This window comes from Stigmatopora nigra, chromosome 1 (assembly GCF_051989575.1).
Source record: "Stigmatopora nigra isolate UIUO_SnigA chromosome 1, RoL_Snig_1.1, whole genome shotgun sequence".
Lineage (NCBI taxonomy): Eukaryota > Metazoa > Chordata > Actinopteri > Syngnathiformes > Syngnathidae > Stigmatopora > Stigmatopora nigra.
The window spans coordinates 10,974,953-11,000,846 of NC_135508.1; the positions used below are offsets into that span (position 1 = coordinate 10,974,953).

The 25,894-nt window shown below is 41.3% G+C and overlaps 6 protein-coding genes and 3 non-coding genes across 10 annotated transcripts; 4 read left to right on the top strand and 5 right to left on the bottom strand.

Moving 5' to 3' along the window:
* Positions 1–120: 120 nt before the first annotated feature.
* LOC144205411 (hemicentin-1) lies at positions 121–7,663 on the top strand. Its single transcript, XM_077729774.1, has 17 exons — positions 121–198; positions 1,028–1,093; positions 1,300–1,596; positions 1,898–2,170; positions 2,251–2,535; positions 2,651–2,914; positions 3,297–3,587; positions 3,786–4,049; positions 4,557–4,847; positions 5,011–5,286; positions 5,370–5,484; positions 5,632–5,789; positions 5,878–5,979; positions 6,652–6,720; positions 6,848–6,907; positions 6,990–7,052; positions 7,121–7,663. The coding sequence occupies exons 3-17, from the start codon at positions 1,323–1,325 to the stop codon at positions 7,186–7,188; spliced, it is 2,853 nt and encodes a 950-aa protein (XP_077585900.1). The 5' UTR covers positions 121–198; positions 1,028–1,093; positions 1,300–1,322; the 3' UTR covers positions 7,189–7,663.
* Positions 4,500–9,893, bottom strand: apobec2b (apolipoprotein B mRNA editing enzyme, catalytic polypeptide-like 2b). 2 transcript variants are annotated; one of them, XR_013328084.1, is made up of 5 exons: positions 9,354–9,893; positions 8,175–8,355; positions 7,734–8,083; positions 7,591–7,656; positions 4,500–5,154 (listed from the first exon to the last, which is right to left on the bottom strand). XR_013328084.1 is itself a non-coding variant. In XM_077729787.1 (4 exons), exons 1-3 carry the CDS (start codon positions 9,614–9,616, stop codon positions 7,736–7,738), a joined length of 792 nt encoding a protein of 263 aa, XP_077585913.1. In that variant the 5' UTR covers positions 9,617–9,892; the 3' UTR covers positions 7,459–7,656; positions 7,734–7,735. The 2 variants fall into 2 exon arrangements, 1 of the variants encoding a protein (XP_077585913.1); XM_077729787.1 differs by lacking the exon at positions 4,500–5,154 and having other exon boundaries at positions 7,459–7,656; positions 9,354–9,892.
* Positions 9,894–10,893: 1,000 nt separating this feature from the next.
* On the bottom strand, positions 10,894–14,775 carry LOC144198020 (zinc finger BED domain-containing protein 4). The gene is made up of 5 exons (XM_077718807.1): positions 14,369–14,775; positions 13,692–13,937; positions 13,369–13,628; positions 12,726–13,281; positions 10,894–11,985 (listed from the first exon to the last, which is right to left on the bottom strand). Exons 1-5 carry the CDS (start codon positions 14,522–14,524, stop codon positions 11,173–11,175), a joined length of 2,031 nt encoding a protein of 676 aa, XP_077574933.1. The 5' UTR covers positions 14,525–14,775; the 3' UTR covers positions 10,894–11,172.
* A 394-nt stretch (positions 14,776–15,169) lies between these two features.
* On the bottom strand, positions 15,170–16,858 carry vma22 (vacuolar ATPase assembly factor VMA22). The gene is made up of 5 exons (XM_077718845.1): positions 16,665–16,858; positions 16,323–16,426; positions 15,933–16,027; positions 15,648–15,848; positions 15,170–15,406 (listed from the first exon to the last, which is right to left on the bottom strand). Exons 1-5 carry the CDS (start codon positions 16,767–16,769, stop codon positions 15,300–15,302), a joined length of 612 nt encoding a protein of 203 aa, XP_077574971.1. The 5' UTR covers positions 16,770–16,858; the 3' UTR covers positions 15,170–15,299.
* Positions 16,859–17,266: 408 nt separating this feature from the next.
* trnae-uuc (transfer RNA glutamic acid (anticodon UUC)) lies at positions 17,267–17,338 on the bottom strand. The gene has a single exon. It is a non-coding gene; the product is annotated as a tRNA-Glu (tRNA).
* Positions 17,339–17,743: 405 nt separating this feature from the next.
* trnah-gug (transfer RNA histidin (anticodon GUG)) lies at positions 17,744–17,815 on the top strand. Its single transcript has one exon. It is a non-coding gene; the product is annotated as a tRNA-His (tRNA).
* Positions 17,816–18,077: 262 nt separating this feature from the next.
* ebp (EBP cholestenol delta-isomerase) lies at positions 18,078–19,509 on the top strand. Its single transcript, XM_077718830.1, has 5 exons — positions 18,078–18,209; positions 18,387–18,672; positions 18,837–18,873; positions 18,950–19,080; positions 19,167–19,509. The coding sequence occupies exons 2-5, from the start codon at positions 18,390–18,392 to the stop codon at positions 19,385–19,387; spliced, it is 672 nt and encodes a 223-aa protein (XP_077574956.1). The 5' UTR covers positions 18,078–18,209; positions 18,387–18,389; the 3' UTR covers positions 19,388–19,509.
* A 767-nt stretch (positions 19,510–20,276) lies between these two features.
* On the top strand, positions 20,277–20,349 carry trnaf-gaa (transfer RNA phenylalanine (anticodon GAA)). Its single transcript has one exon. It is a non-coding gene; the product is annotated as a tRNA-Phe (tRNA).
* A 186-nt stretch (positions 20,350–20,535) lies between these two features.
* Positions 20,536–23,363, bottom strand: fkbpl (FKBP prolyl isomerase like). The gene is made up of 3 exons (XM_077718819.1): positions 22,726–23,363; positions 22,261–22,445; positions 20,536–22,182 (listed from the first exon to the last, which is right to left on the bottom strand). Exons 2-3 carry the CDS (start codon positions 22,424–22,426, stop codon positions 21,260–21,262), a joined length of 1,089 nt encoding a protein of 362 aa, XP_077574945.1. The 5' UTR covers positions 22,427–22,445; positions 22,726–23,363; the 3' UTR covers positions 20,536–21,259.
* Positions 23,364–25,894: the final 2,531 nt, after the last annotated feature.

Here is a 25,894-nt window from a genome sequence, read left to right on the forward strand (position 1 = left end):
GCTTCAACACACTGCAACCGCATCGCTTGCTTGACTGCACATGCAACACATGGAAAATGAAGCTCATCAATTTCTTGGGTGTCATGTGTAAGTCTTTGTGCATCCATTCATTAAGAGACATGATCAAGTGGTGTTTATCTCTAGTATTTCTTTTGACAGATTTCTCTGGCGTCTGTGTGACTCAGGATTATGTGGCCGGTGAGAAACTTTACTATTTGAAACCTAGGCTGAGTTTGAGATCCCCACTGTTATATTTATTTTAATGAACTAGAAGCATTATCTTTTGTGACCTGTCATTCCAATAGCCATAAAACTCAGAAACAAATGGCGGTATTGAGGAAGTCACGGAAGAAAGATGAAGAAGTACTTTGTTTTCTCATGTGCCCGACACTTCCTGAGGAAATTTTAGATGTAATTTCCTCTCTTTGTTACATTATTTTTGTGTTGATTGTATTTCCATAATTCCCCATAGTTAATGGTAAAACATGTTTTTCAATGTTATCCAAATTGTACATGAACGACATCTGAGTTATACTTTTCTCCCTCTCATACCTGATGCACGGTAAGCTATCAACAGTTCCACATCTCAGACTTTTTTTTTATGTAATCCTGATGGTCATCTTTCATTCATTATTGTGCAATTGTATAACTACTAGTGTAGCTTCTCTTATGTCCAGTCATCTCTTTAAGACATTAAACTGGTATTTTAGGAAGCTGAAGTTCCCTACTAGCTCTTCTAAACTCTGCTCGAAAGCTGTTCAATCTCGCTAATCCATAATAATAGAAGTTGAGGGGCGTCCGGTTGTCATTGCTGGCCAAAAAACACTCACTTGTTCCTGAATTTGATCCTAAAATGTTCTCCTTATGCTTTCCATTACACCTAATGACTAGATACATGTGTTAGAACAGGTCTTCCTGATTAACTACCGACCCTCATGTAATTTGATCTATCCAAAAGACAGCAACTTGACTGATTGTCTGATTAAATTGAACAATTCTTTCTCTATATTTGTCTCCCAACTATCAGTCACCAATAATTATTTGGCGGTTGACCCAAGAGATGCATCAACTACAAGGAACCCTACTCTCTCCGGTGAGGAAATGTTTTTTCCATTTCTTGTGCAAAGCTATTTCTAAATTGAATGCAATATTTTTATACGTTTTTGTGTGAATGATAGGTTCATTAATAATTACCCTTCTTTGTATATGTATAATAGTAATACAGAATAAACCCAACAGTGAATCACACTAAAATCTCGCCTGGTGTTGCCCAATGCATTGATGTTCCCACTTTTTCAGAACCTCCTGTCCCATCACTAAACATGCTGTCCAACTGGTGGGAAGTGTTTCCCTCTGAGGAAGTCCACTTTGAATGCCGTGTCTATGACAGCTCTGACTGGACCTTCATTTGGTATAGAAACGGACAGCCAGTGGATGATGCCGACTCAAATGTTTCTTTGAATTCGTCACACGCACAAGCTTTTCTAACGATCACTGCGGAATCTCAGCTATACTCTGGAACATACTCTTGCAAAGCTTATCACAAAACCAAAGGCATTTCTACCGAGAGCAACCCAATTCAACTGAAGGTTTATGGTAAATGACAAGTCACTACAGTAATCCCTTGAATATAGCGATTAATGTAGACCAGACATGGCCGCGATAATCGAAAAATCTCAAAGTAGGGTCTCCCATATTGGAGAAAAAGTCCTAGTAGCAAGACTGGCTTCCACTTAGGAGTTTCAGCGTGGATTTGAACTTTAAAAAAAAAAAATCGAATCGCAAAGTAGTGAATTCGCAATAAGTGAAGTCGCGATAATCGCGGGATTACTGTCTCCCTTTATTTGTCTATAATTATGTGAATTTGCTAAGTCAGAATGCCTTTTTGACTGTTTAGCAAACAAGCCTGAGCCAACGTTGGGGCTTGATCCAAAGTTGGAGCAAATGTTTCCGGGAGAATATGTCACCTACCAGTGCATGATCAATGTATCTTCTGGATGGGAATATTTGTGGTTCCATGACAATAATGAAATCAAAGAAAGTCATAATAATACGCATGACATAGTCTCCTTAGCACTATCTCACAATGGAAAATATTCCTGCCAAGCCAAGAGAGGAGGACGTCCTTTTTATACAGAGCGAAGTAGAACTCTGACTTTGCGTGTTTCGGGTAAGCACGACTTTAATAAATGTTTAACTCATTCCTTTCTACCTGCTCCTTGGTTCTAAATGATACTTGCCTAACTTTAGAACCACCCACGCCCATCCTAAAGTTGCAGACTTCCTGGTCGGACGTGTTCCCAAAGGAAAATGTGAAAATGACTTGCAACACGGGTAGTCCGAACTGGAATTTCACGTGGTACAGAAATGGAAAGCCGCTCCAAGACGACCGAGAGATCATGACCTTGGGAAGTTCTCTTCTGAACATTACATCGGTTTCTCGACACCACCAGGGAGAATATGCTTGCAAAGCTCACCTGGATTCTAGAAAGGTCAGCTCTGCTCTCAGCAATACCATCAATCTGACCATTTACGGTAAATAGTGTTTTCCTTTAACTGTTGGTCTCAACTGGGACAATGTTTGGGAATGCCTGCTAAAAAGGATGCAAATTTTTGACAAAATTGCTACATTTTTTTCATTTTGATTCAGAAAACATCCCAAAACCATCACTGAGGAAGGATCCAGTTTGGATCTCCATGTTTGTTGGAGAAAACATTACATGGCGGTGTAACGTTCAGGTGGGGTCTGACTGGGTGTATCATTGGTTCAAAGATAAAAAGGATCTTGTGGGTACAAACGAGACCCTCCGAATCCAACTCAGATCTCATGATGCGGGGACCTATTGGTGCAAAGCCACCAGAGGCCAAAGTACATCCACGAAAATCAGCGAGCAGCTCATTCAAAATGTTCAGGGTATGTTGGCTGGAAAATTCTATTTATCAATTTGAATCATTTGCACTCTTTTACACCTTAGAAGGTCAGTGCTTGGAACAACATTTTTCATGCGCACCAAGCTTTCTTTGTTCTGTTGAAACAGGATGTGGTACAGTGCTGGGTGGTGACGGAAATGAATACATTTAGCGGTGAATGTAAGATGGGGTGGAAGGAGTGTCCAGTTTTATTTTGCTACTTCAGTATTTTTTCACTATTGTTTCTCATCAACTTTGTATATGTTCACGATGATTCTTATACAAATTGAAATTGGTTCCAATTGATCAGGACAGGACACGTCTAGGAAAATTATGAACTCCATAGGTTTCAAATTGTAAAATGGGTACTTTGTGTGCTTTTTCAGAAATCCCACTTCCATCTTTGTGGCTAAATAGTCTCTGGCCTGATGTTTTTCCCACCGAGAGTGTTACATTACGTTGTGCAATGGCCGACAATTCTGGCTGGACATACACATGGCGCAGAGACAACCAGGCGATCGCCGGTGATGACACGATTTCTATTGGGCCCGATGGAGCAACCTTGTCCATTGGTTCTGCGTCGCTCTCTCACAGAGGACTATACAGTTGCATGGGGAAGCTCAACAGCAGGTCTGTTATCAGCAACTTCACCTCTGGACTGAAAGTTAATGTCTATGGTGAGCCATTTCTCTTGAATAATTGAGGAACTCATACTGTCCGTTGCGATTGTTTGACGTAAAAATACCTCAGTGTGTGGGTTTTTAACGATGAAATTTGAATTTCATTTAATTGCTGGTTTAAAAGTGGACACTCAATCTACTTTTAGTGATGCTGATTAATGACGAAATGTTTTTAGACATTTTATTTTGTTTTAGAAAAGATCCCGACACCATCGCTGAGCAAGGATCCGGTTTGGAACCCAATGTTTGTTGGAGAAAATGCTACATTCACCTGTAAAGTTCCGGTAGGGTCTGACTGGGTGTACCACTGGTTCAAAGATCAAAATAAGCTTGAGAGTACAAACGAGACCCTCCGAATTCATCTCGGATCTCATGATGCGGGGACCTATTGGTGCAAGGCCACCAGAGGCCAAAATACATCCACAGACATCAGTAACCAGCTGATTCAAAACATTCTGGGTAAGTTCAGTTTAATCAATGCTGTTTACGTCTTTGAGAAACCTCAGGAGCTGAGTGAGTGGCATACCAGTTTTTGAGCATCTGGCATCCTTCCCAAGCAGTTTTTAATTCAGTGAAACAGGATGTGGTACTTACTATGCAGGATGGGGACAGAAATGAATACATTTTGCATTGATTACTAGATGAGTGTGTGGGTCAGTCTCCAGTTTCGTTTTACTTCTTCATTATATTCCATTCTTGTTTTTACACAAAAGTGATTCCAATTGAATGGAGGGATTTTTTTTTCAAAGTTAAAATTGACATTTGGTATGTACTGCGATGTATTGTTGGTGTGTAAATGTATCAATAGGAGAAAGGTCAATGTAAAGACATTGACTGTTCAATGTGAGTCTTATTCAAATGCACATTATTTAGCGATTATCAAGACTGACACAATGTCCTTTTTAGCAGAATCGTGACTTCTGTGGATTTTAAATGGTACAATGGATATTTTGTGTGCTTTGTCAGAAATCCCCCTTCCATCTTTGATGCTAAATGGTCTCTGGACTGATGTGTTCCCTACTGAGAGTGTGACATTAAGCTGCGCAATAGCCACCAGTTCTGGCTGGACGTACACATGGCGCAGAGATAACCAGGCAATTGCCGCTGATAACACGATTTCTATTGGGTCCGATGGAGCAACCTTGTCCATTGGTTCTATGTCACCCTATCACAGAGGAGAATACAGTTGCTCTGGGGAGCTCAAGGGAAGGTCTGTTAGAACCAACTTCACATCTGGACTGAAGCTGACTGTTTACGGTGAGTCTTTTGTATTGAATAATTAAGTAAAACATACTGTCCAATTTGTGGGTTTTTCACGTTACATTTTGATTCCTTTACTGAACAATTCAATTCATAAGACAAGACGCTAGCAAAACTGGAAAACCGCCACCGACTTATTCAATCCCCATTGCTCCCTTAGACAACAAACCAACCATCAAATTGGAGCAGGAGCCTGAACACATGGTTTTGCACACTGGAGATACTGTCTCATATAGCTGTCACATCAATGTCTCCTTTGGGTGGGAGTATATGTGGTTCAAAGATGACACTCAACTCTCTGAATCTGGAAAGAATTACAAAATAAGTTCTGTGGTCAAAACAAACACTGGATCGTATAAATGTCAAGCAGTCAGGAGGCAAACTACTACAATCTTCAAGACAGAACAAAGTCAGCCTTTGAAGCTCCAAGTCGAAGGTATGTGCATTCTTCCTCATTGTTAAATACAAACACGGTAGTTGTTTTATTATTTAACTTTTCGGTACATTTTCCTTCTTTAGAACGGCCATCGGCAAATATTAATGTGTTAACCGGTTGGTCTGAGGTATTTGCTACTGACAGTCTCGAGTTGAAATGTGAGGTTGAAGGCAATGAAACAAAGTGGAACTACACGTGGTAATAGGATATTCACTTTCTTTTACAGTATTTTGTATACAAAGTGTGACCTGTGTGTGAACAATATTATGTTAACAAATTGAATTTAAATCTCATGATAATTGTATACTGACAATAAAAGCATTGCATTCCATTCAATTCAAATAGGTTGATGGAAGGACAGGTGATTCTGAATACTTCATCTAACAGATATACGGTCACGCCCCAAAATGACCCGAAACAAAGCGATTATGTTTGTCAAGGTATTCGCCCTGGGCGACCCTCTTACTCCAAAAGAAGTGATGCTCTCGCAACTAAGAACTTAGGTAAGTCTAAAATGTCATGTGGATGTTTGATTATTTTGGAACTGGAAGTGCTTCCTCAACTTCTGTGTTGGCTTCTAATTTCCTCCAGTGTTGAAGAGGCGGGTGCTCCTTTCGATCTCTGGCTGCATCTTATTCGGCATAGCTGCAGTTTTTTTCGGCTGTTTTTTGCTCAGAATCATCAAAAAACCAGGTGTGATGGTCATGTCAATCCAGGGTTCTCCAACTTTTTGGTTCCAGGTACCTTAAAGGGGAAACGTTTTTCCAAGGAGCCCCTCATAATCCAAATGCCAATTCAACCCAACCACAATGCCCATCCTTAAATTCCAATGGAAATTTGGAAGTTTTTTTTCTCCCCAAGCTCATTTTGCAATAATTCATTCGCTAATTTGCTGCAATGCCAACTATGAGCAGTAAGCGTCGTCTTGAGTTTTTTTTTCAAAGTGTTGTTTTGATTTTATCAGGTTTATTAGACATTTTGCACTGAAGAAGCACAGCTTTGCACTTTTCAACCTACTTTCGTAAGCATTTTTTGCTTGTGTCAACAACCAGTCAAATTCTCATTACTAGTTGGCAGGCCAGATCAAAATGTAATATTTGCTGTTCACATTTAAACTCTTTAGTCTGATTGGCTGTTGGCGATTGGAGATTGGCCTTCATGCCGCCATCTCGGCCATGCAAGGTTACTATTAGTTTTCATCCTAGATATTCCTACGAAGTCTCATCCATGCAGATCGTTGTACTATATTGCCAGGGAGGTGAAGGTGAGGGTTAAAGGTTGTTGAGGGTACTTCATTCTTTTCTGATCAATTCTGTCCTGGCTAGTCTTTGAGCATGAACTGATGATGGTTTTCTGATTGTGCAGTGGAGGATGATGGAGGCCCAGAGGAGGGCGAGCTCTTTCTCACCATGGCTCAGCTCAAGGATCGTGATGGTATGGCGCCACAGGCGTTGTCCATCTCCGTCTCTTATTTTGGCTGTATTCTAAAATGTGCATTCACAGTTTGCCTCAATCTAGGAATCTGCCCATTTTTTTTAAAGTTACTCTATCATGTTTGCAGACGCCCCTTGTCCACTGGTGGATTACATCACAAATGTAGACCTTGATCATCTTAAAAAAGGTACAGTTCACACAATTGAAGGGTACTCTGTCGCAAAACTCATTCCTCGTTAAGGTTTCTTGAAATTTAATTTGAAATATAGGAGAAGCGGACATTATTTGCAGTGAATCGAACGCAGTACCGGTAACCTTACAGGAAGACCAAGGTAAAGATATGCGATGAATGGGATAATGGAGCTCATCAAATATTATATCTATCGCATGTTGTCTACAGTGGTGACAACAGAGAGCAGTGATAGAACCCCAGATGAGGAAGGTGCTCTGGTTTCCTTTCAACGCTGAGCCCTCAAAGAAATTTTGTATTTGAAAGCTACAAGCATTGGTTAAAGAAAGCATTTAGGAAAATAAGAATATAGGAGCGTGACGAGAGGAAATATTAAAATCTCTGTAGTGATGTAAACAAAAAGTCAAATCTGCACTAATATTTTAGAGTCCAAGTAATATGAGTTGCTGTGAAGATAAACTGGGGTGTGGTGTTAAAATGTTTTGGCAATGTTACTTTTTCATTTTTCAGACTGTTCCTGTAACATAAAACAATCACTGTCAATGTATGGAGAGTTATTCAGAAAAGATGAATCAATTATGATAACATTTGAAGACAAGAACTGTAACTTTAATGTATTTTTTTCTCTCCGAAATGTGACCTGTAGGATAATATTTGATGAATTTAAAAAAGGAACACACCTGAGAACTTTGTCTCTCAATAAACACAATCATTTGAAAGAAAAGTCCTTCAATCCACACCAGAACCTGTGAACAAAACAAAAATAAAGAATGATTAAAAATAAATCCTAATTCAAAGACCACAATTTGAGACTCTATCTTACGTCTACTTGAGGATATCCGCTAGTTTCTCCACATAATAGTTGTAGTTCTCCTGACAGTCCTCCCAGGGAGCAAAGCTCTGCTCCTCCTTTTCCACATAGGTGTCCCAAACATGCTGGAAGTCAGTGGGCTTCATCATCCTTAGTTTGCAGCCAGCGTTCACCAATGCCTTGAGCCCCTCCACGATCTCTGGTTCCTCAAACTCAAAGAGACGAGAGCAGAACACGCAGAGACGGAGCTTCTTGCGTTTTCTCAGGATGTTGGCCAGCTTGGTTGCGCAGTCCACACAGGGACTGGATGTCACGTACCATGTGACTTCATATTCTTGGGAGCCATTTGTGTCAGGAAGTACCTTCAAAAGGCCAGAGATGGTAGACAATTGAAACGTTTGTGATGGAAAAGGGAGGATAACAGAAAGGACAGCTGAGGCAGGAGCACATTACTTGCTGAAAGAAAGCCTCCTCGGCATGAGCTGTGGTATGTTCATCCTCCAGATACCCTTTCAAAGGCTCGATGTTGCCTCCTGGCGTGTCCACTCTGTAGCACAGCAGAGTCTTGTTCCTGCCTGATGAGTATTCCACGTTCCTGAACTGAAACTTGAAGTAGAACGGGCTCATCTGCTCTCTGGTAGGAGATGAAATATGTTTAGAAATGTGTCATCATATTGCAAGCTTTTAAAGCAAATGATTAAATGGAGGTCCTCATTAGGCAAGCGGGTTTTTATACACACAATGTTTATGAGCAAGGGTGGCAAAAATGGCACACTTTTCTTTTGAGTTAAAGAAGTAGATACGTGTTCAACCAATTGGCTGGACGTCCAATCCATTTTGCCTGGGAGAGGTTGATGGCCTTTTTGGGGAGCTTTTTTTAAATGTTGAAACAGTCATTTGCCATTGGAAAAAACTAGTAAAGGTAGAACTACTAGATGAAATGCTGTAGGTGGACTCAAAGGTAAAATGAAGTACAGGATTTGAAATCTACTATTATGTGGAGAAACAACTATGCAGTGATCTGTCGGGAAACAGTGTGAATTTCCACGAGTACGGAATGAATAAAGTTTAACCTAATCTAATCTAGAATGAATATACTAAAATAGAGCCTTTAAAATCTACTGCATTACAAAATGAAACATTTACATCTCTTTTGACCCCCTTTAGCACCAGTAACCTCCATAAATTCCAAAAGACCTTGCATAATACTCGTCTGGAAGGGGGGAAATGATGTCGTAGCTATCAAGATAGGCCTTGTTTACCGCATACAAAAACGTTTTCCCATTGCTCAATTGAGATCTCGACAGCAATAGCCATTCATTGTTTTCATCTTCAAATGGAGTCGCCATCTGCGACGATTGGTATGGAGAACCAAAACTAAATTGAAGCAGTAAAGCAAAGACTTTAATCTTATAAATGTAAAGGGAAAATATGGAAACCAGCATAATCTAATACAGCAAAGCAATGTAGTACGTGATAAATATCAATTAATCTTGTCTTGAAAAATTAAGTCAAAAATATGTCATTCTGCCATTGATTCATTGTTATTCCCCTTGACAATTTCAACATTTCCTCCTTCACTCAGAATGGAGACAAAGATAGTAATACAAATCCAAGAGAAATCTCACTTACCCTGTGACAATCTCAAATGGGGGCAATTCAATAGGCTCGAACTCTCCATTTCCATTGGATTTCTTCTCCTGTTTGCCTACTGCCCCAGCAGCTTCTCCGTTCCTCTTGTCCTCCTTTCCCTCACACGGCTCAGGAGTCGCCTCTGTCTTTTTCCCAACTTTCTCCTGCTTTCTGGATTTGTCTTTTTCCTTTTCATCGTTGCTTTTGCTTTCCGTCTTCTTCTCCTTTCGCTTAACACTGACCCGGCTTGTCCTGTCAGCCATGATTTTGTCAGAACAAGTGTGAGTGTTGGATGAAGGAAAAGGGAGGAGAGAGAAAGAGAGAGAGAGTAGGGGTAAGTGGACCGATAACCCGAGTGCATCCACTGAAATAGAAGCTATTGTGATGCGTGTCGTCTCATGTGTATGTTTAGCAGGGGTAGGCTCAGTGAACCCGCTCCCCTCTTGCCCCCCAACCAGGCCACGGGTGCTGAAAGGGCAGGATAACAAGACTGGGCATACCGAATAACAAATCCACAACTGGCAACACAGAGCCTTCAAACCGAGGTAATATATATTTCTTTGACCTATGTCAAGCTCAGGTGTCCAAATACTTTTGGTAAGCTAGAGTACTTCTCTTTCCACCGTTCCATAAACATGCGCCCTCTGAAACAAAAGACGCCACTCAGTCCCTAAACTGCTCAAACTGTCAGCAATCAGCAACAGGCAGGTTATTAATAACTTCACTTGCCCGTTTATCCCTGTGTGTACAAGGTTGCCAAGGCTCCCCTTCAATGCAGATTCATAACTTTTGTTTTTGGCAAGTGTACTGTCCTGCAGCACTGAGCAATAAGCCGCCTAAGCCCCAACCCCTCGAAATAGTGGTGTGCAGACAAACATGATGCCTCAGCTGTGTTATAAATAGCAAAGGGGAAATGCCGGGTGCTCTAGTGTGCATGTGCATATGCCATCCAGAAAATTGCTCTGTATCAATACGTTTTTTCAACTAAAGGAGGGGGCCAATTGGATTTGGAACCACGTGTGCAGGAGGCTCTCTGCACTGCAGATGTAATGACTTGGCATAAGGTGGAAGGAGTAGGAATGCTCAATTACAATTTCCTCCTATCACTCTGCCTCACTCTTTGCCAAGTAATTCATTTGGGAGGCAATTAGCTGGGAGAGCAGGCCCGGTCTAAAAACAAATGGATGAACTGTCACAGAATGATGGCTGAGAGAAGGGTCGTTCGATGGAGAGTCAGAGCAACATTCGGAACCATGTTTGGAAGCAAGTAGAAAACAGGACGGCATCAATCCAAAAAATAGAACAAGTAGAATTGAAATAGAGCAATGACACCTTCCATCCAGGAAGATAAAGACATTTTGCATCAAAGAACAGAAGATGCTTTATACTGCAGAATCTATGACAATTTATACCTGAGCCTATAACTTGCATGGTATAACCAACCAACTTCAGACACACTTGGGTATCTACAGTGTTGTCCAAACTGATTTATTCATATTTATTTTAGTTTCTAACTAATATAGTATATAGTAATCAGCATGTTACACCTGAATCTTCTCAACTCTGGAGGAGAAGGAAAATATTGACATTAGTGGCTGATGCATTGTCATACATGTACTACATGTACAGTAGGCATGTTTAAAATACCAAATACATAAACAATTTGAATACAGTATATGACAGCAGCAATTTATGTTTTGTTCTATAGTGTGTTACCCTTGAATGTAGAGTCAAAGTCAAGGGAAATAATATAAAAAGTAGTTCCCTTTATTCCTTAGAGTGTGGCGTGATAGTTTGTGTAGCTCTGCAAAGAGCGTGACTACGTCCATAACAATCTGTAATTGGCTTTGAGGTAGATAAGTGTCTCCAAGTTCTTTGGTAAAAAATGCCCACTTATGGGCAAAAGACTATGCTCGGCCTTGCCGAAGATACTTTCCACCACCGTGCTGCAAGCAGGTATGGTCAACGCCCTCTTGGCCACCTGGGCAAGCAGCGGGAAGTCGATTGCTTTTCGTCGCCAGTAATGCAAAGCCTCTTCGTGTGTGGGATCTTCTCGCAAGTAAATACTCAGCTCCTGCTCCAGGCTTTTAGTCGTGGGTCTCTGTTTGATGAAAGAAAAGAGCTTACAGGGCCGAGCCAGTGAGGACACGGGCGACGACGCCGGGGTGGGAGACGGATGGGAATGAGGGTGTCCTTCTGTATTGGAGTCTATGGAATATTTGGATAATTCTTCCAGAAGGACATGTCTGTGCCACTCGGGGTCAGCGCTCCAAGTGAGCTTGAACTGTGGGTCCAGGGTGGTGGCGGCGATATAAAGAGGGTCCTCCAGAATGGGAGCGAGTCTGCGCTCCACGGCCTGGCTGAGGCTCACCAGGAGAGATGGACAATGTGGGGTGGACGTCTCGGAGAGATGCTTGCGTAGGCCCAAAACACAAGGGAGTGCCAGACTGAGGGAAACGTGTTTAGTATCTGTCTGTGTGTCCACACAAACCATGTCCCACGCTTCCATGAAGGGCTCTAAAGTGTCTGTGAGTTCTCTCAGCAACGCCGTCTCTGGAATACCAAGCAGCACTTCTCCAGGACCGCTCATCTCCTCCAAGACCTCCGTAGAGTCCAAGAGCTGACGGAGGACCTGGATCCCAACAGAGATACGCTGTTTTGGCGACCACTTCAAGGCAATGTATTAACAGAACATATTCATCCGATCAGTTTTTTCTTCCTCATCAATTTTAACTCACAATCCTTCAACGTCACACGGAAAGGTCAATTCAAGAATTTTAAGGACTTTTTAAGAGGCATCACTTATTTGTATAGGGTTCATTCTTACGACAATTTTTTTTTAATTCTAAAAACCCAATGAGACAAAATGTTAGTTGAATTTTAGTTTTGATGGCATCATTGCTTATTTGAATACCTTACTCAAATCTTACTAGGACCAACGAGATTGACCCCATAAGGTTCCTAGAAATTATAGCAGGGGACGAATTTTGAAAGAATTCTTGTGAAATTATGAAATAATTTCTTCACATTTTAAAGACTTTTTAAATGTGTATTTTTATTCACTTAAGGCATGGGTGACCAACTCCAGTCTGTTTTCCATATCTCCCTCCTTTATACACATGAATCAAATGATCAACTCATCAGCAATCTTTCCAAAAGCTTCATACCGATCCCGATTATTTGATTTAGGTGTGTTGGTGGAGGGAGACATGGAAAACAGACTGGATAGGGGCCCTCGAGGACCGGAATTGGTTACCCCTGACTTAAGGCATTCTTTAAAAATAATAATAATGTAATGCCTTTCGGGACTTTTAAAGGATTGATGGGAACCTTGCAGAAAGATCAACGGACAATGACTTATATCCTACATACCTTAAGTTGGGCAGCCCAGTCTCGAACCAGTGGCGAAGCGCTTTCTTGACCCCCAATCACCAATCCAGAACAATCAAACACCTGGCTCAATTTTTCTGACGGAACCACCGTTGTGATGTAGCTGTAGAAGCGGCCAGCTTTGGCAAGGGCAGAAGTCAGCTGCGTACAAGAACGCAGGCCCTCTCTGACACAATGGCTGAGCGAGCGAGAGAAGCAGTCCACTCGACCCACACCGAGTCCTCGCTCCCATGAGTCCTCCCATACTTCTTCTGACAAACGACCGTTCCTAATGCCTCCTTCCACATTGGCGTGGCTTTCGACATTGTCCTCGTCGCCCGGCTCGTGACAGAAACCGGGAAGACGGCAGGACTTTACGGAGCTCGTGGACAGGAGAGGGTCAGCGACCACACGGAAGGCTCTTCCGGACACCCCGTGAAGGTGACATACGTCGTCGATATCGGAAAGAACCCGATTCCCAGTCAGGGGAAGGCAGGCCAGGAGAGCGGAGCGCATCTGCCACTCCAAAGACAGAAAGTGGCAGGTGACGCCGAGGTAACTAAAGAAAGAGGGGTAACCTCATAAACTTTTAGAAATAAACCCAGTGCTAAAATGGATTTTATCAGTTTTTCCCCCAATTTCTTACCCTAATGTGGGTGTGGATGAAGCCCTCCAGACATCCAGGCTGAGGCTGAAGGCATGCGCTGAAGCCAGGGCCTGACGAATAGTCAGCTGAGCCTGGTAGGTGTAGGCCGGGAGGAGCTGGTTCTGGATATAGTGCTGAGAATCCGGGGTAAAGCGTGGCTCCAGAATCTGAAGCAGCACTCTAAAGCCAAGGTTTTCCACCATGGAAACTGGCTGCAGATCGTGAACGATCATCTTAGCAATTGCCTCACTTATTAAAACCTGTGGAGATATATCAAGAATTATTTCACATAGGCTCTGAAGTCTCATGACGATCTCACCTACCTGACGTGGGTCGTGCTTGTCAAACTTGCTCATTCCTCCTCCTCCTGCTCCTGCTCCTCCTCCTGCTCCTCCTCCGTCCAGCGCTCCCATCCCTCCAGCACTTCCTCCCGAGCCCACCGGCATCGGAAGAGCGTAGCGAGCGTTCATTCCGTTGGCCGTCAAAGTGTGCATTGGTGCACAAGGGTAGCCTTCTCTCTTCATGTCCTTCCTTTTGACAAAGTCGTCATACATGGCCTGGTGCTTGCGCTGAAGGAGACAGAGTTATTGCCCTAAAACTGTAGAAACTAAAACATGGCTTATTAAAGGATCCAAGGACAATTTGGATAGCAACAAATTTGAAAAACACACAAGGAAACGTATCCAGGAATCATGAAACTTTAGTCTGTTTTGAAATCGGTGACATAAATGCTCTGTTTTGTTGCTGATAGTTCATTGAGCATTTCTCAATGTGATGGATTTAAAACTATTCAAGTGATTTCAATCGACTTTTGATTCGCTTTTTTAATGAACTTAGTTATTCTGTTGGCTACACAAGATTTGACTGACTCTTTAACAATTGACCCCGCCCCCTGCTAAACACGGTCACGCCCCTGTCCAATATGTCCTACGGTTCAGGAATGACCAGTATACAACATGCTTCGTATTGCAAATTTGCATTGCATTTGGGGAGGAATTACCTTGAGATGCGTGACAAAATTGGATGTGACACTGCGCTTTGCCTGGATCCTGGTGCCACACGCCTTGCAGTTGGATTCGATCTTGCCATTCTCTCCCTCGAACACAATATTAAAGTAATCCAAAATAGACACCTTCGAAACGGACGCCATCAGCATTTACGGTGGCTAATCCTCACTTGATCCAAAATTAATTACACGTCAAATGCTGATCAATACGATGACGATGATAATGATGGTGGTGATGATGAAAGCGAGGTAGCGGTCCTTCCTCGTTGGATTGCATGGGGGCCGGTCGGCGTGTTTACTTCTCTGCCCCCGGTCAAACAAATTAGGGCAAAATAATAATAAGAAGAAAAAAAACAACTGCAAATTTGTTGTTTACAGAACCGGGACCAAACACGCGACTGCAGGAGGATGTAACAAGGACCTCCAGTGTGAGGTGACCATAGATATCATATATAAGGCGCAAGATGCGAATAGTTAAGAGTCGTCAGCGTTAACAACTAGCGGCCATCTTTTAGCAGGATGGCATGATTATAGCAGGAGGCCCGTGCGGCCTCTAGCGGCAAAGGCTCGTTTGAGGTGAGTGGTTTCTCTACTAAATTATTCGTAAGTTAATCAAACAATTTGGTTAGAACACAAAGTTAACACTGTTACTGTTTTCCAAGTGGCACTGACACAAAATGTCTAATAAGATATCACGTCCGACCCAATTGGCCAAGTTCATTTAAATTTGTTTATGCTATATTACCATTCACCACTGCAAAAAAATCGCATTTCCCATACAAGTGTACCCTGCAATTTCCTTCACATAGTAATCGTATAATTTAATAAGCAAAGACAAAAACAACACACACACACACACACAAAAACATGACTGATAAATGTCACAGAACTAATACAAAGATCATATTCCCTTAAAAAAATCTTGTTACGTGTTCTTTTTTCCATCTTTTTTCTTGAAACTGTGCTGTAGCTCATTTCTAGTATTTAATATCAGCACCTGAAGCGTTGCAATCTCAGCAGACAGCTCGATGACTGGAAAACAAAAGAGAACAGAATGCTTCATTAGTAGTCGTGATGAGTAATCTTACATAAACATGGATAAATGTAGCACGCGCCTAACAAACAATGAACGTTTCTAGATTATTTTCTTCCTTTATATAAAATAATACTATTTTCCAATTAGCCAGGGTCTGGTAGAACATTGTGGCATTTTTCCAAATATATTATTTGAACAATGTGTTGAAAAAGAAACATTCATAAAATCTTTCAGCACCTTGCTTAAAAGATTCCTGGGCTTGTTTCAGCGATTGTGGCACTAAAATCCCAAACCACTGCAGTGGATCTTTCTGAGGATTATGTTGGCTTTTTGAAATTGGTTGCTCCTGAGGCATCTTTTTACTACTCTTTACTACTAAGTCCTCTTCTGACTCCTTCTCACGGTTAGACTTTTTGGGTTTTCTTCTCTGTTTGACACCTGAGGGCAAGAAATTGAAATCAAAATGCAACTATTTTGAGGAGGTTACAAGTGAATTCACTACAAAAAAGAGCTTGGACTTACCTTCTTTGTGTGGGCCAATGTCTTCCACTTGTATTTTCCTGTCTTCAAGCGGCGGCACCTCTGTGCAGAACTCAATTTTGTCATGATCAAGTGTACTGTATACAAAAGAGGACACATCATCACACATGGAAAAGATTACTGTCACAACCTCAGTTCCAATTAAATTGAGATGTATTCCACATAGATAAAGAGAGAATCCAATGATTTGCAAATCATGTTCAACCAAATTTAATTGATTATCAGTTTGAACATTAAAGTTCTTGTCTTGGTAATGCTTTCAATTAAATGAAGGTTAAACATGATTTTCGAATCGTTGGGTTCTGTTATTATTTATGTCTAACAACGTCCCAACGTGAATGGAATTGGCGTTTAATCTTGCTTTTTTCTTACCTTATGCAAAGAGAAACTAGTGGCCTCATCTCACTTGCATACTGAAGGGTGGACACCTGTTTATTCCCCATGGAAAATCGCGCCTTGGAAATAGAAAACCATCCCTGCAGGAAGCATGAAATGAACGAGACAACGTAAGTATGCTAGTTTTAAGATTTAGCTTTAACAATACCGTATACACCAGGCTATAGCGGCTCAAAAATGATAATAATGTATGTCAGTCACACATTGAGATCGTTTCTCACACAAGCTACTTTGGACGCAGTAGTATTTTGGATAAATACATTGTAGTGACAGTTGACATTATTTACCACTAGCAATCCGTTTCGAGTACATTGCTACCTGCTCGATGAGTGAATTGAGACGAGCCCGTTTATTCTCCAGTAATTCCAGCTGGTCCATGAAGTCAAGCAGTTTTTCGTCCAGTGATTGAGCCGATTCGTCCATTTCCTCTTATATTGTATATATATTAACCCAGCCAGAAGAATTAGCTTCGAGTGTGATGAATTATACACGTGATATTGTATCATGTGACTTAATAAAAGTCACGTGATAACTACGGTGTATGTTTTTAACAAATAGCACCCTCATGTGGTGGCAAATGGTGCAGCGAAAGTACTTTAAACCGCTGTAACTACAAGAGTTGATAGCAGCTCGAGATAGATTTCAAAGCATCAAAATGTATATTGTTTGAATTGAATGAGTTTATTGTCATAATACAAGTACGATGAGATGTAAATCTTCCATCACGTAGTGCACAGATAAAAACAACAACAACATCTACTGACATTACATGTTTTTGTTATTTCTCGATCAAATAACTAGGTGGCTGTAGGTAGACACACAAAAACGTATTGATGTTCGTAAAGTCGTGAAAGGGGAATTAACTTACTTAATAGAGGGCCTTTCTTTGATAAAACATACGTAAATTTTTCAAAAAGAAGTTCCCATACCGGGAGTCGAACCCGGGCCGCCTGGGTGAAAACCAGGAATCCTAACCGCTAGACCATATGGGACTGTTGTATCTTCCCGGGCAGTATTCCCATTATGAAAGATAACAGCGATGACTAAAGTCGACGACAATATTAAGAAAGTATTTCATTTAAAACGATGAAGGTTTATTTTCCCCTCATACTGTTGCTCAAACTGAAACACTGTTATAGTCCAATATATTTTTCCTCAAATTGTTGCTCAAACGGAAACACTGTCATAATCCAACATTTGTCCTCATACTGTTAAAAGTGTTGATAACAGTTCAGATCTTCTCTTGTCAGACGCTGGGTTGGCGGCTGGATATATTTCTTTCAAACCTATTTGGTCGTGCGTGATCCTCTGTGTCATCTCAAACCAAAACATATATGGCGGGCAATTGTAATTCATATAGACAAGATTTCGCAGGTCTCTCACAAGCCCGGTAGCTCGCCGTGATCGTATAGTGGTTAGTACTCTGCGTTGTGGCCGCAGCAACCCCGGTTCGAATCCGGGTCACGGCAGGGTGTGATTCCCTGACACGGCATGGGTGTATCTTTTGCTTTGGCTGATTTAATTAATTTTAATAATTCACTAATTTCCGTTTAAAAAAAAGACCATAGGTGTTTAATTTAATCAATAAAGTTTTGATAAAAGTTAGCATTAGCGAAGACGTGAAAGGTTTGGCACATTTCCTGATGTCTTTTTTCATTGGTGCGTTTCATCGATCACGTCCATGTTCCGAGAGGAAGACCCAATCGGCGAGTCGTACGTAATCACGTGCTATGTGGTACAGGGACTGGAGCAGTCTGATTGGTCAGATATGTTGGTTGCCTCTTTGAGTTTCTTGCGGACTGTCTTTACCTGTATTCTACTTGCTCCTGATCGCTGGTGTTTCTTTCCTCTAAAAAGTCCAAGGTTTGCGATTTTGCTCCTCTTAAATCCCTAGACAAAGCTAAATAAAATTATAAAATGTAAGACACGTTGTATGTTACTCCCTGACGTCTGAGTTCATTGGGGGAATTGTTTGTAATGAAGGTATGTGCAGGCGATTTACATTGTTTTCAATCTGTTGTGGTCTTCTTCTCAAAACAGGCAATGGAGGCATCTGCACGTGTTCATCCGTACTGGCCCAGGGATCTTGTGATTCCCACATATGTGGCCAATGACAGGTCGATGGCAGAGATCCTGACATTTCTCTTCTCCGTGTCTGCTGCGTTCCTGCTGGTGACCTGGATCATCACTGGCCGGCTGGGAACGTTGAGGCGTCTGGCCGTATGCTGGTTCGCAGTCTGTGGTTTCATCCACAGTGTCATTGAGGGATGGTTCTCTCTCTACTATGATATCATTCCGGGAGACCAAAGTTTCCTCTCACAGTTGTGTGAGTACAAAAACTTGTTTACGTTGTCATGTCTGGGGGAGAACTGGGTTGCTTGTTGTACGAGGTACTTGTCAAAGTTGCTATAAATCGGCCACCAGAGGGAGGTGTTGCTCAATATGTTTTGAAGTTTGAAAATGATATATCATTTCACATGCGTCTTGCAGGGAAGGAGTATTCTAAAGGGGACAGTCGATATGTAATGTGAGTATATGACACGCAGATTAAATGTATATCATACAGATTTATTGCACTAATAACAATGTTTTTGTGTGTTCAGAGCTGATAACTTCACTGTTTGTATGGAGACAGTGACAGCGTTGTTTTGGGGACCATTTAGCTTTTGGGCTGTGTTTGCCTTCTTGACTAACAAGCCATACAGATTTGTCTTGCAGCTTATACTTTCACTTGGTAAGGAAAAGTTTAACATCTGTTACCCTGCGCTACACCTGTAGGTTAAGTTTCAAGGCAGGTCATGTCATGTCATCCTTTTGCAGGTCAGCTGTACGGAGATGTGCTATACTTTTTTATAGAACACAAAGAGGGCTATACTCACGGTGAGCGAGGACATCCCATCTACTTCTGGTTCTACTTTGTGTTCTTGAACGCTCTCTGGATCGTCATACCGCTGGTCCTCATTGTGGATGCCTGGAGACAGCTGACCGTTGCCCAAGCACAATCAGATGGGAGGAAGTCTCCCAAGGCCAAGAAGCAATAAGAGGATGTCATTTGGGATTCCAAAAACATACGCAAAAAGACACTCAAGGCTGGAAGGAAGGAGGAATCAAATCAAATTGTGACATTGACAGAAACATTTAATAAATCTTTTTTTATAATGTGCTCCTCGTCCAGATGTAAAATCAATGACCCAAAATCTTTCACGTGGCTGTGACTCCGTTGCAACCATGTAGTTGAGGTACACTAATACTAACAATTAAAGGGGCAATGAAGGGAGTTCATGAAAATCCCGAATAATTTTTATTTTCATTTTCAATGAACTTGGATCTATTAAAAATCACTCTCTACAGACATATTGACATGCATTTTTTATCACCTTATCTCGCGTCTAAAGATGTATGATTATTTCTATTGTGTCGTGTACACACAGTTTCAACTCATGTAGTGGAGTTCCCCATGTAAAAAGTTGTAATTGGCTCATGGTGGTATATTTTTAAATAATTTGTTATTTATGTCAGAATTTGTGTTCTCTTTTGGTATAGTATTAAAGAATTGTTTTTATATTTCAGCTATGTCTCAAAGTGAAATGTATCTTTTCACAAAAAGTAGAGAGTAGAAATTATTATTTTTTCTCATGATAGATGGAACCTTAACTTTCATTTGGTAGATTTTCTGCTAGTGAACACAGTTTTCTTTGGCAACTGAAAAATACCTAGCATGAAAGTTCATCATTGACATAATTAACCATTCCATTTCTAAGTGGTGGTGCTCAACTATTTTTTTTTATATGGTCAGCGTCTCTACAGGGTCCAGAACTTGGTGCAACGCTCTTTTGCAACAAAATTCAAATACGTACATATATATTATCGCGACAACTTGTTAAAAGCTATGGTTTAAATTGGTAATTCTGGGCTTACACATCAGCGGTCGCCGAAATAGCTCAGTTGGGAGAGCGTTAGACTGAAGATCTAAAGGTCCCTGGTTCGATCCCGGGTTTCGGCATTTTGTGAATCGCATTAAGGCGACATTTTTTTTTATCTTAAAATGATAAAAAGGATAGTATCCGCAATTCATTAAATATGACCATGTATAGGAAGGCTTTTTAACTTAAAAAAATACAATGTATAATATTAAAAAAAGATCATGTATAGTCTGTGTTTTTATAAATAAGACCACGTTAAAACAAGATGGATTCAACATTTTATTGTTAAAACTTAAGAGCAAAAGCAAAATTTGGAGAAATATCTGGAGTCTCTTGTTTACTCAGAACCACACTGTCTTCTAACAATACAGACATGATTAGTCAAGCAGCAGGAGATCAAATCGCGAGGTCTTCGAAAACAGTGAGAAAGACAATAAGTTAGGATTGTGGCCGCCTGGACGAATGTGTCTGCTTGCACTGTTATTAAAGGCACTAAGAACAGATGCTTGAAAATCGCTGGACATCGGCATCAACTCAGCTTTACCAAGGGTGGCAGGCAGCGATGGGCTAGTTACGCTAGCTACTATTTGCGAACGGATTGTGGCCGCCTGGAAGAACTTATAAAACTAAGCGTTTTCGATGATTCTTTTGGACAATTGTTCATTTCGGACACAGAAAATTAGGACTTTGATGGATTTGTGGGTGATGATGACGTGAGTACGTTGTAAAATGGCTAAATAAAGTACAACCAAACTCAGCTCTGCTTCCGTTGCACTTTTAAAATGTGTTTTTAGCGTGGGTCCGTATGTTTAAGCTGGTGTATGTTTTTCCATGCCTGGCTGTGCCTTTAAAAGCTGTGTGTGTGTGTGTCATTCTAGTTACTGACACTGCGCCTTTAAATCCGGTGCGCCATGTTGTCGTGAAAATACGGAATGCAACTTAAAAAAAAACAGGATTACAGTATTACAGTATCATACATATCCCCACATTCTAGCTAAACATTTTACTAAGTCTTTTCCCCAACTGTGCATTGGACTCCTTCTCTCTACACGTAATGTCTTTCAGTGCCTTCACGGCAACCGTGGATTCCGGCTGAAGCTTCAGGAGTTCTCGAAACGCCAGCCGGGCTTCCTCCAGCTCGTTCACCATGCGACAGGCTTGGCCGAGGCGGTACCAAGCTTTAGCCCCGGCTGGTTCCAGCTGTGTGGCTTTGCTGGCGCTTTTTCGAGCCCGTGTCGGCTGCTTCAGTTTGAGCTGACATAATGATAAGTTAGAGTGGAGTTCTGCTTTTATGTTTCGCACTTGATCAAGAGTAGGACAGCATGCTCTTTCCTCAGAGCTTGGTGAATCTGGTTCTTCCGTGTCTATTCTTTTCCTGTCGGCTTCGCAGCCTTGCAGGGTGATGATGAGTTTGAGGGCCCGAGTGTAACTGTCAGACGCTCCCCACACGTCTCCACTCCTGAATCTGTGGCCTCCTCTCTCCTTATGGGACTCTGCCCACTCCCATTTTTCACTAGGGGACATCTGCCAGGATTCCTTTCCTGGTGTAAAAGCTTGGAGTTCCACAATGGCGCATATTTCCTGCTTCGATTGGGAATCCCTCACATCAGCCGTGTTTATCGGAGTGAGACGTACCTCACATGCATCGCCGGCTCTCATGGATTCTAAGCAGGTTTCGGTAACATCACAGTGACCTTCCCCCAATCTCAGTTTTGTCCAGTCGCCTAGCGGTAGCTGTAGAACAGAGTCCAGCTGACGTTGTGGAATGGGACATCCTGGATTATCAAGTGGACCTCCCGGCTTTGTCTCATCACCTTTTACGGGTGTAAGTTTTTCAGCTTGATCAGTGTCAGCTCGGAGGCGTACACGGACACGGCACAATGAACCCAACCTTGGCTTGTAGGAGGACCGTGCTGGGAAAGAACAAAATAAACCCTTGATTACATCCCGTTTAACTCAAATAAACAGTAGTAAATGCTTTTGGCAGGCACCTTTTTCTGGAGCACAATCTTTCTGCTGGCTTCCCGAAGACATCAACGTCTTTTGGACCAAATAAAGGCCTCTCGGACACACAGACACCCACGAAGTGGGGTCGACTCCATCGTGATTAGGAGTCGCAGTGTCGCCATCCAGTGTTGGCTCAAGAATGTTGTCCATCTCTCCAGCACAAAAAAGCCTAAATTAAAAAAAAACTGAGTGCCAAATCCTTAATTTCACCTTGGATAACAACAGTAAATGTTATTATTTTCTTCTGAATTGTTATAGATGGGTGATATCAGAATTATCTGAAGTGCTTATTCCGTGTTTTTTCTTTGAAGAAAATTCAACAAAGATGGCGAACCCGAAAGACGACGCAAAAATGGACAATGAGCATTCGTCGATAAAATTTTCATTAAGTGCGCAAAGTGGCAGAGCTGAGAGTCAGTGTATTTATAATAAAATAATGCCATACGTACCAAAAATACTTAGGAAATCTCTTCCGCGTCGGTGTCTACTACTTCGCTCTTCTCCCCCCAGAGACGTAATGACTGATATTGAACTTTACTGCCACCTAGAGGTTGGGATCAAGTTCCAATCATTTTAAAATTACTTTTTAAACGGACACAAATGACGAATCGCCTCAAATCTCTGTTCAAATGACCAAAAAAAACACTTTAGTGCACTACCCACTTAAATATTTTCAGATGGTGAATGATTGACAACCCCAGCATGGTGAATTGCAGTTTGGCAATCCATTTTCTATCACTCATCTGACATAATCAACCCAAATAAATTAATAAATAACAACATTGATTCGTTCAAATTTCCATCCAAATCAGCAGCAGTTTTCAAAGCTGGAGTTCACCAAAAAAATCACTTGGCACAGTTGCATAGGATTCTGCTGCTGGAACCCGCAGCAAGCAAAAAAATTAATAAATAAACAAATAAAAAAACATAATTGTCCATCCACATGCTGGCCATTTAACTCGTAATCCATAAATATCCATGGAAATCAGCATCTGTTTTTAAAGATACTTGGCACCTCCTACCAGGAAATTTGCTAGGATTAGTTTGCTGAAAATTGCTTAGAACATCCCAATCTTGGGTTAGGCCTGTTGTGTGACATTTCTGCAATATGCACTAGACTGTTTATATGTTGTATTGATACATCACACAGCCCTGTGATGTCACACAACCTCCTTGAGCAAGGTGATGTCACATAAGATGCTTGATTGGGTCGAATGACATTCCCCTTTTCATTTGTCCTGAATCAATCTGAAATCTACTGTTGATCTTTGTTTGATTGCTCAGAATTTTGAGCGCCTCCTTTCGATACTCCCAACTTATTGGTATTTTGCTTGGTCATAACCTAAATGGAGGTGATACCATATGGCATTAGGAGTCAGCTTGAGTGTATTTCTCGTGCGGTGCTGCTGTCGCAACCAGTCGACATCACCAAATTTCTAGAAGCGCATCTCATGCAAATGATACAATTTGCTGACTCTGGCCAAGCAGATATTAAAGAGGTTGCCTTTCGCTATCAAGAACAATGGGGTAAGTTTGACTATGTTTACACTTTTACACGCAAGTAAACTCATTCAATTAAAATCACTCGGCCAGTATGGAAATGTACTCTAATTGTCCTGCAATCTAACGCAAAAGGAGGGGTGGAAAAAAAATCCAGAATCAATCAGAGTTGACCCTTCACCATCTAAAGACCATCCAACATAGAAGTCTTACAGAATTTCGGTTCAAGGTTTTGCTGCGCAATATTAGTCGACAGTTCAACTATGCAATGCTGTTATTTGTATAAAAGGACTGTTCATATGGGACAATATATTGGTTCTGTTTGAACAATGTGACAAGAGTAATACTATTTCCAGAGATCCACATACCATGTATAACTCTGTTTTCCTTTGTAGAGAGCGACTTCTTGATGACCATCAGCAGACAGAGAGAAATTGCAGAGATAGGAGTCAGACTGTCTTCATCCTCGTTATCCATTACCAGATCATTGACTTTGTTGGGGGCGGAGAAACTTGCAGTACCACAGTCATTGCCCTATGAAGAGTTCCCCCTAACTGGCTCTGTGGAAATATGTGGAACATCACAGAAAAAAAAGCAACCGCAGTCGTTCACGGTCAGGGTGCCCAGTCAAAAGGAGACAAAAGTGGTTAAAAAGTCTTCAGCGCCCGTCGTCTTACAGCTGCCAAATAAGCCTTCCCCAGGGACTAAAACGAGAGGTGTCTGTAATGAACACGCCAGGGAGGAGAGAAAAGCAGCGCAGACCATCAAACATCCTCCGCGGTCGGTTTCACCCACTTACCTACCGAAAGCATCGCCACAAAAGAAGCCGAGGGCCAGAAAGACGCCCAAAACAAACACGGACAATTTCACCTGCACATTGGAAGACTGCTCGTATCATAAAGCTAAAGATCAGACTGATCAAGACAAAAAAACGGAGCCCGCCCGACCTGCACCGGTAGCGCAAACAGGCCACAAGTATCGGGGTGTTAAAAAACCTGAGATAGGGCCTGGGTCGGACATACGGATTCCGTATCGCCCCAAAGGAGGGATGATTTTTGATCCAGAACTCACGTCATTGAGTCCAAAGGTATAGTCTGCGACTATGAAGTTTAGAATGTCAGCACATTTAAATTCCATCTCCCTCCCCTTACTTATTCTAATTCAATAAAGTGAGAGTGAGAACAAACTTTTAATGGTGTATAATTGCTCTGCAAGTACAAAGGGGATTGATTGGATGGATAGAAATGAATTTGAAAAGGAAATGTGATGCCCAACACTGGATGAAGAAATGATGAACTCTTTCAGTTTGATATAAACACGGTAGTTGTTTTGCCTAAGGACGTTCTTTGAGCTCTTTTACAAACTGCAGTGGGCTACATTTAGGCTTTTGTACAATTTGGACAATCATATCTCAAGGACCTCATCTATTTTAGAATTGTAGTCCATGTTGCAATAACACATGTGCCTGTTATAGCACGAAAGAACTATGGACATAAAGTGATAACACCTGTCTTTTTTTATTAACACTGTTTTAATGCATAACATGAGGGGAGGTAACGTTTCTTCATCTTCACTCAATCACTGTAAAACAATTGAGAATTCTTAAACTTCTCTTTTAAGGGAACAGACTATTTGATAGTTTTTTTTGTTGCCTAATCCACATGAACAATTTGATGAGAAGAGTGTTTGACGTTTACATGTTTATTAAGCAAAACACACTCACTAACAAACCAGGTTATTGCAAACTATCACCATGAATGAATGTAACCTAGTTCTGCTCACAAAAAAAGTTCCTTTTTTCTTAAGTTCTCAACACAGCATATAAAAATGTAATCTTAGTTACAGGTTTTGTCACACACCGAAAGCAAGGTGATATTCGCTCTGCAATACCTGTAGGAGAATCATGAAAATTGCAAATAAAAAGACAACTAACTGCATGGTAATAATGTGTTTGTCGGGTTATTGCTTACAGAAAGTTTGGTATAGTTTTCTAATGCGAGATACGTTTTCTGCCCTCCGTCCATAGTTTGACCGAGAAATATTGTTACTTTAATATTGTTATAATGGCTCCCTTTGAAATATCTGTCAAATGATGTAGAGAAGTATTGTATGTATGAA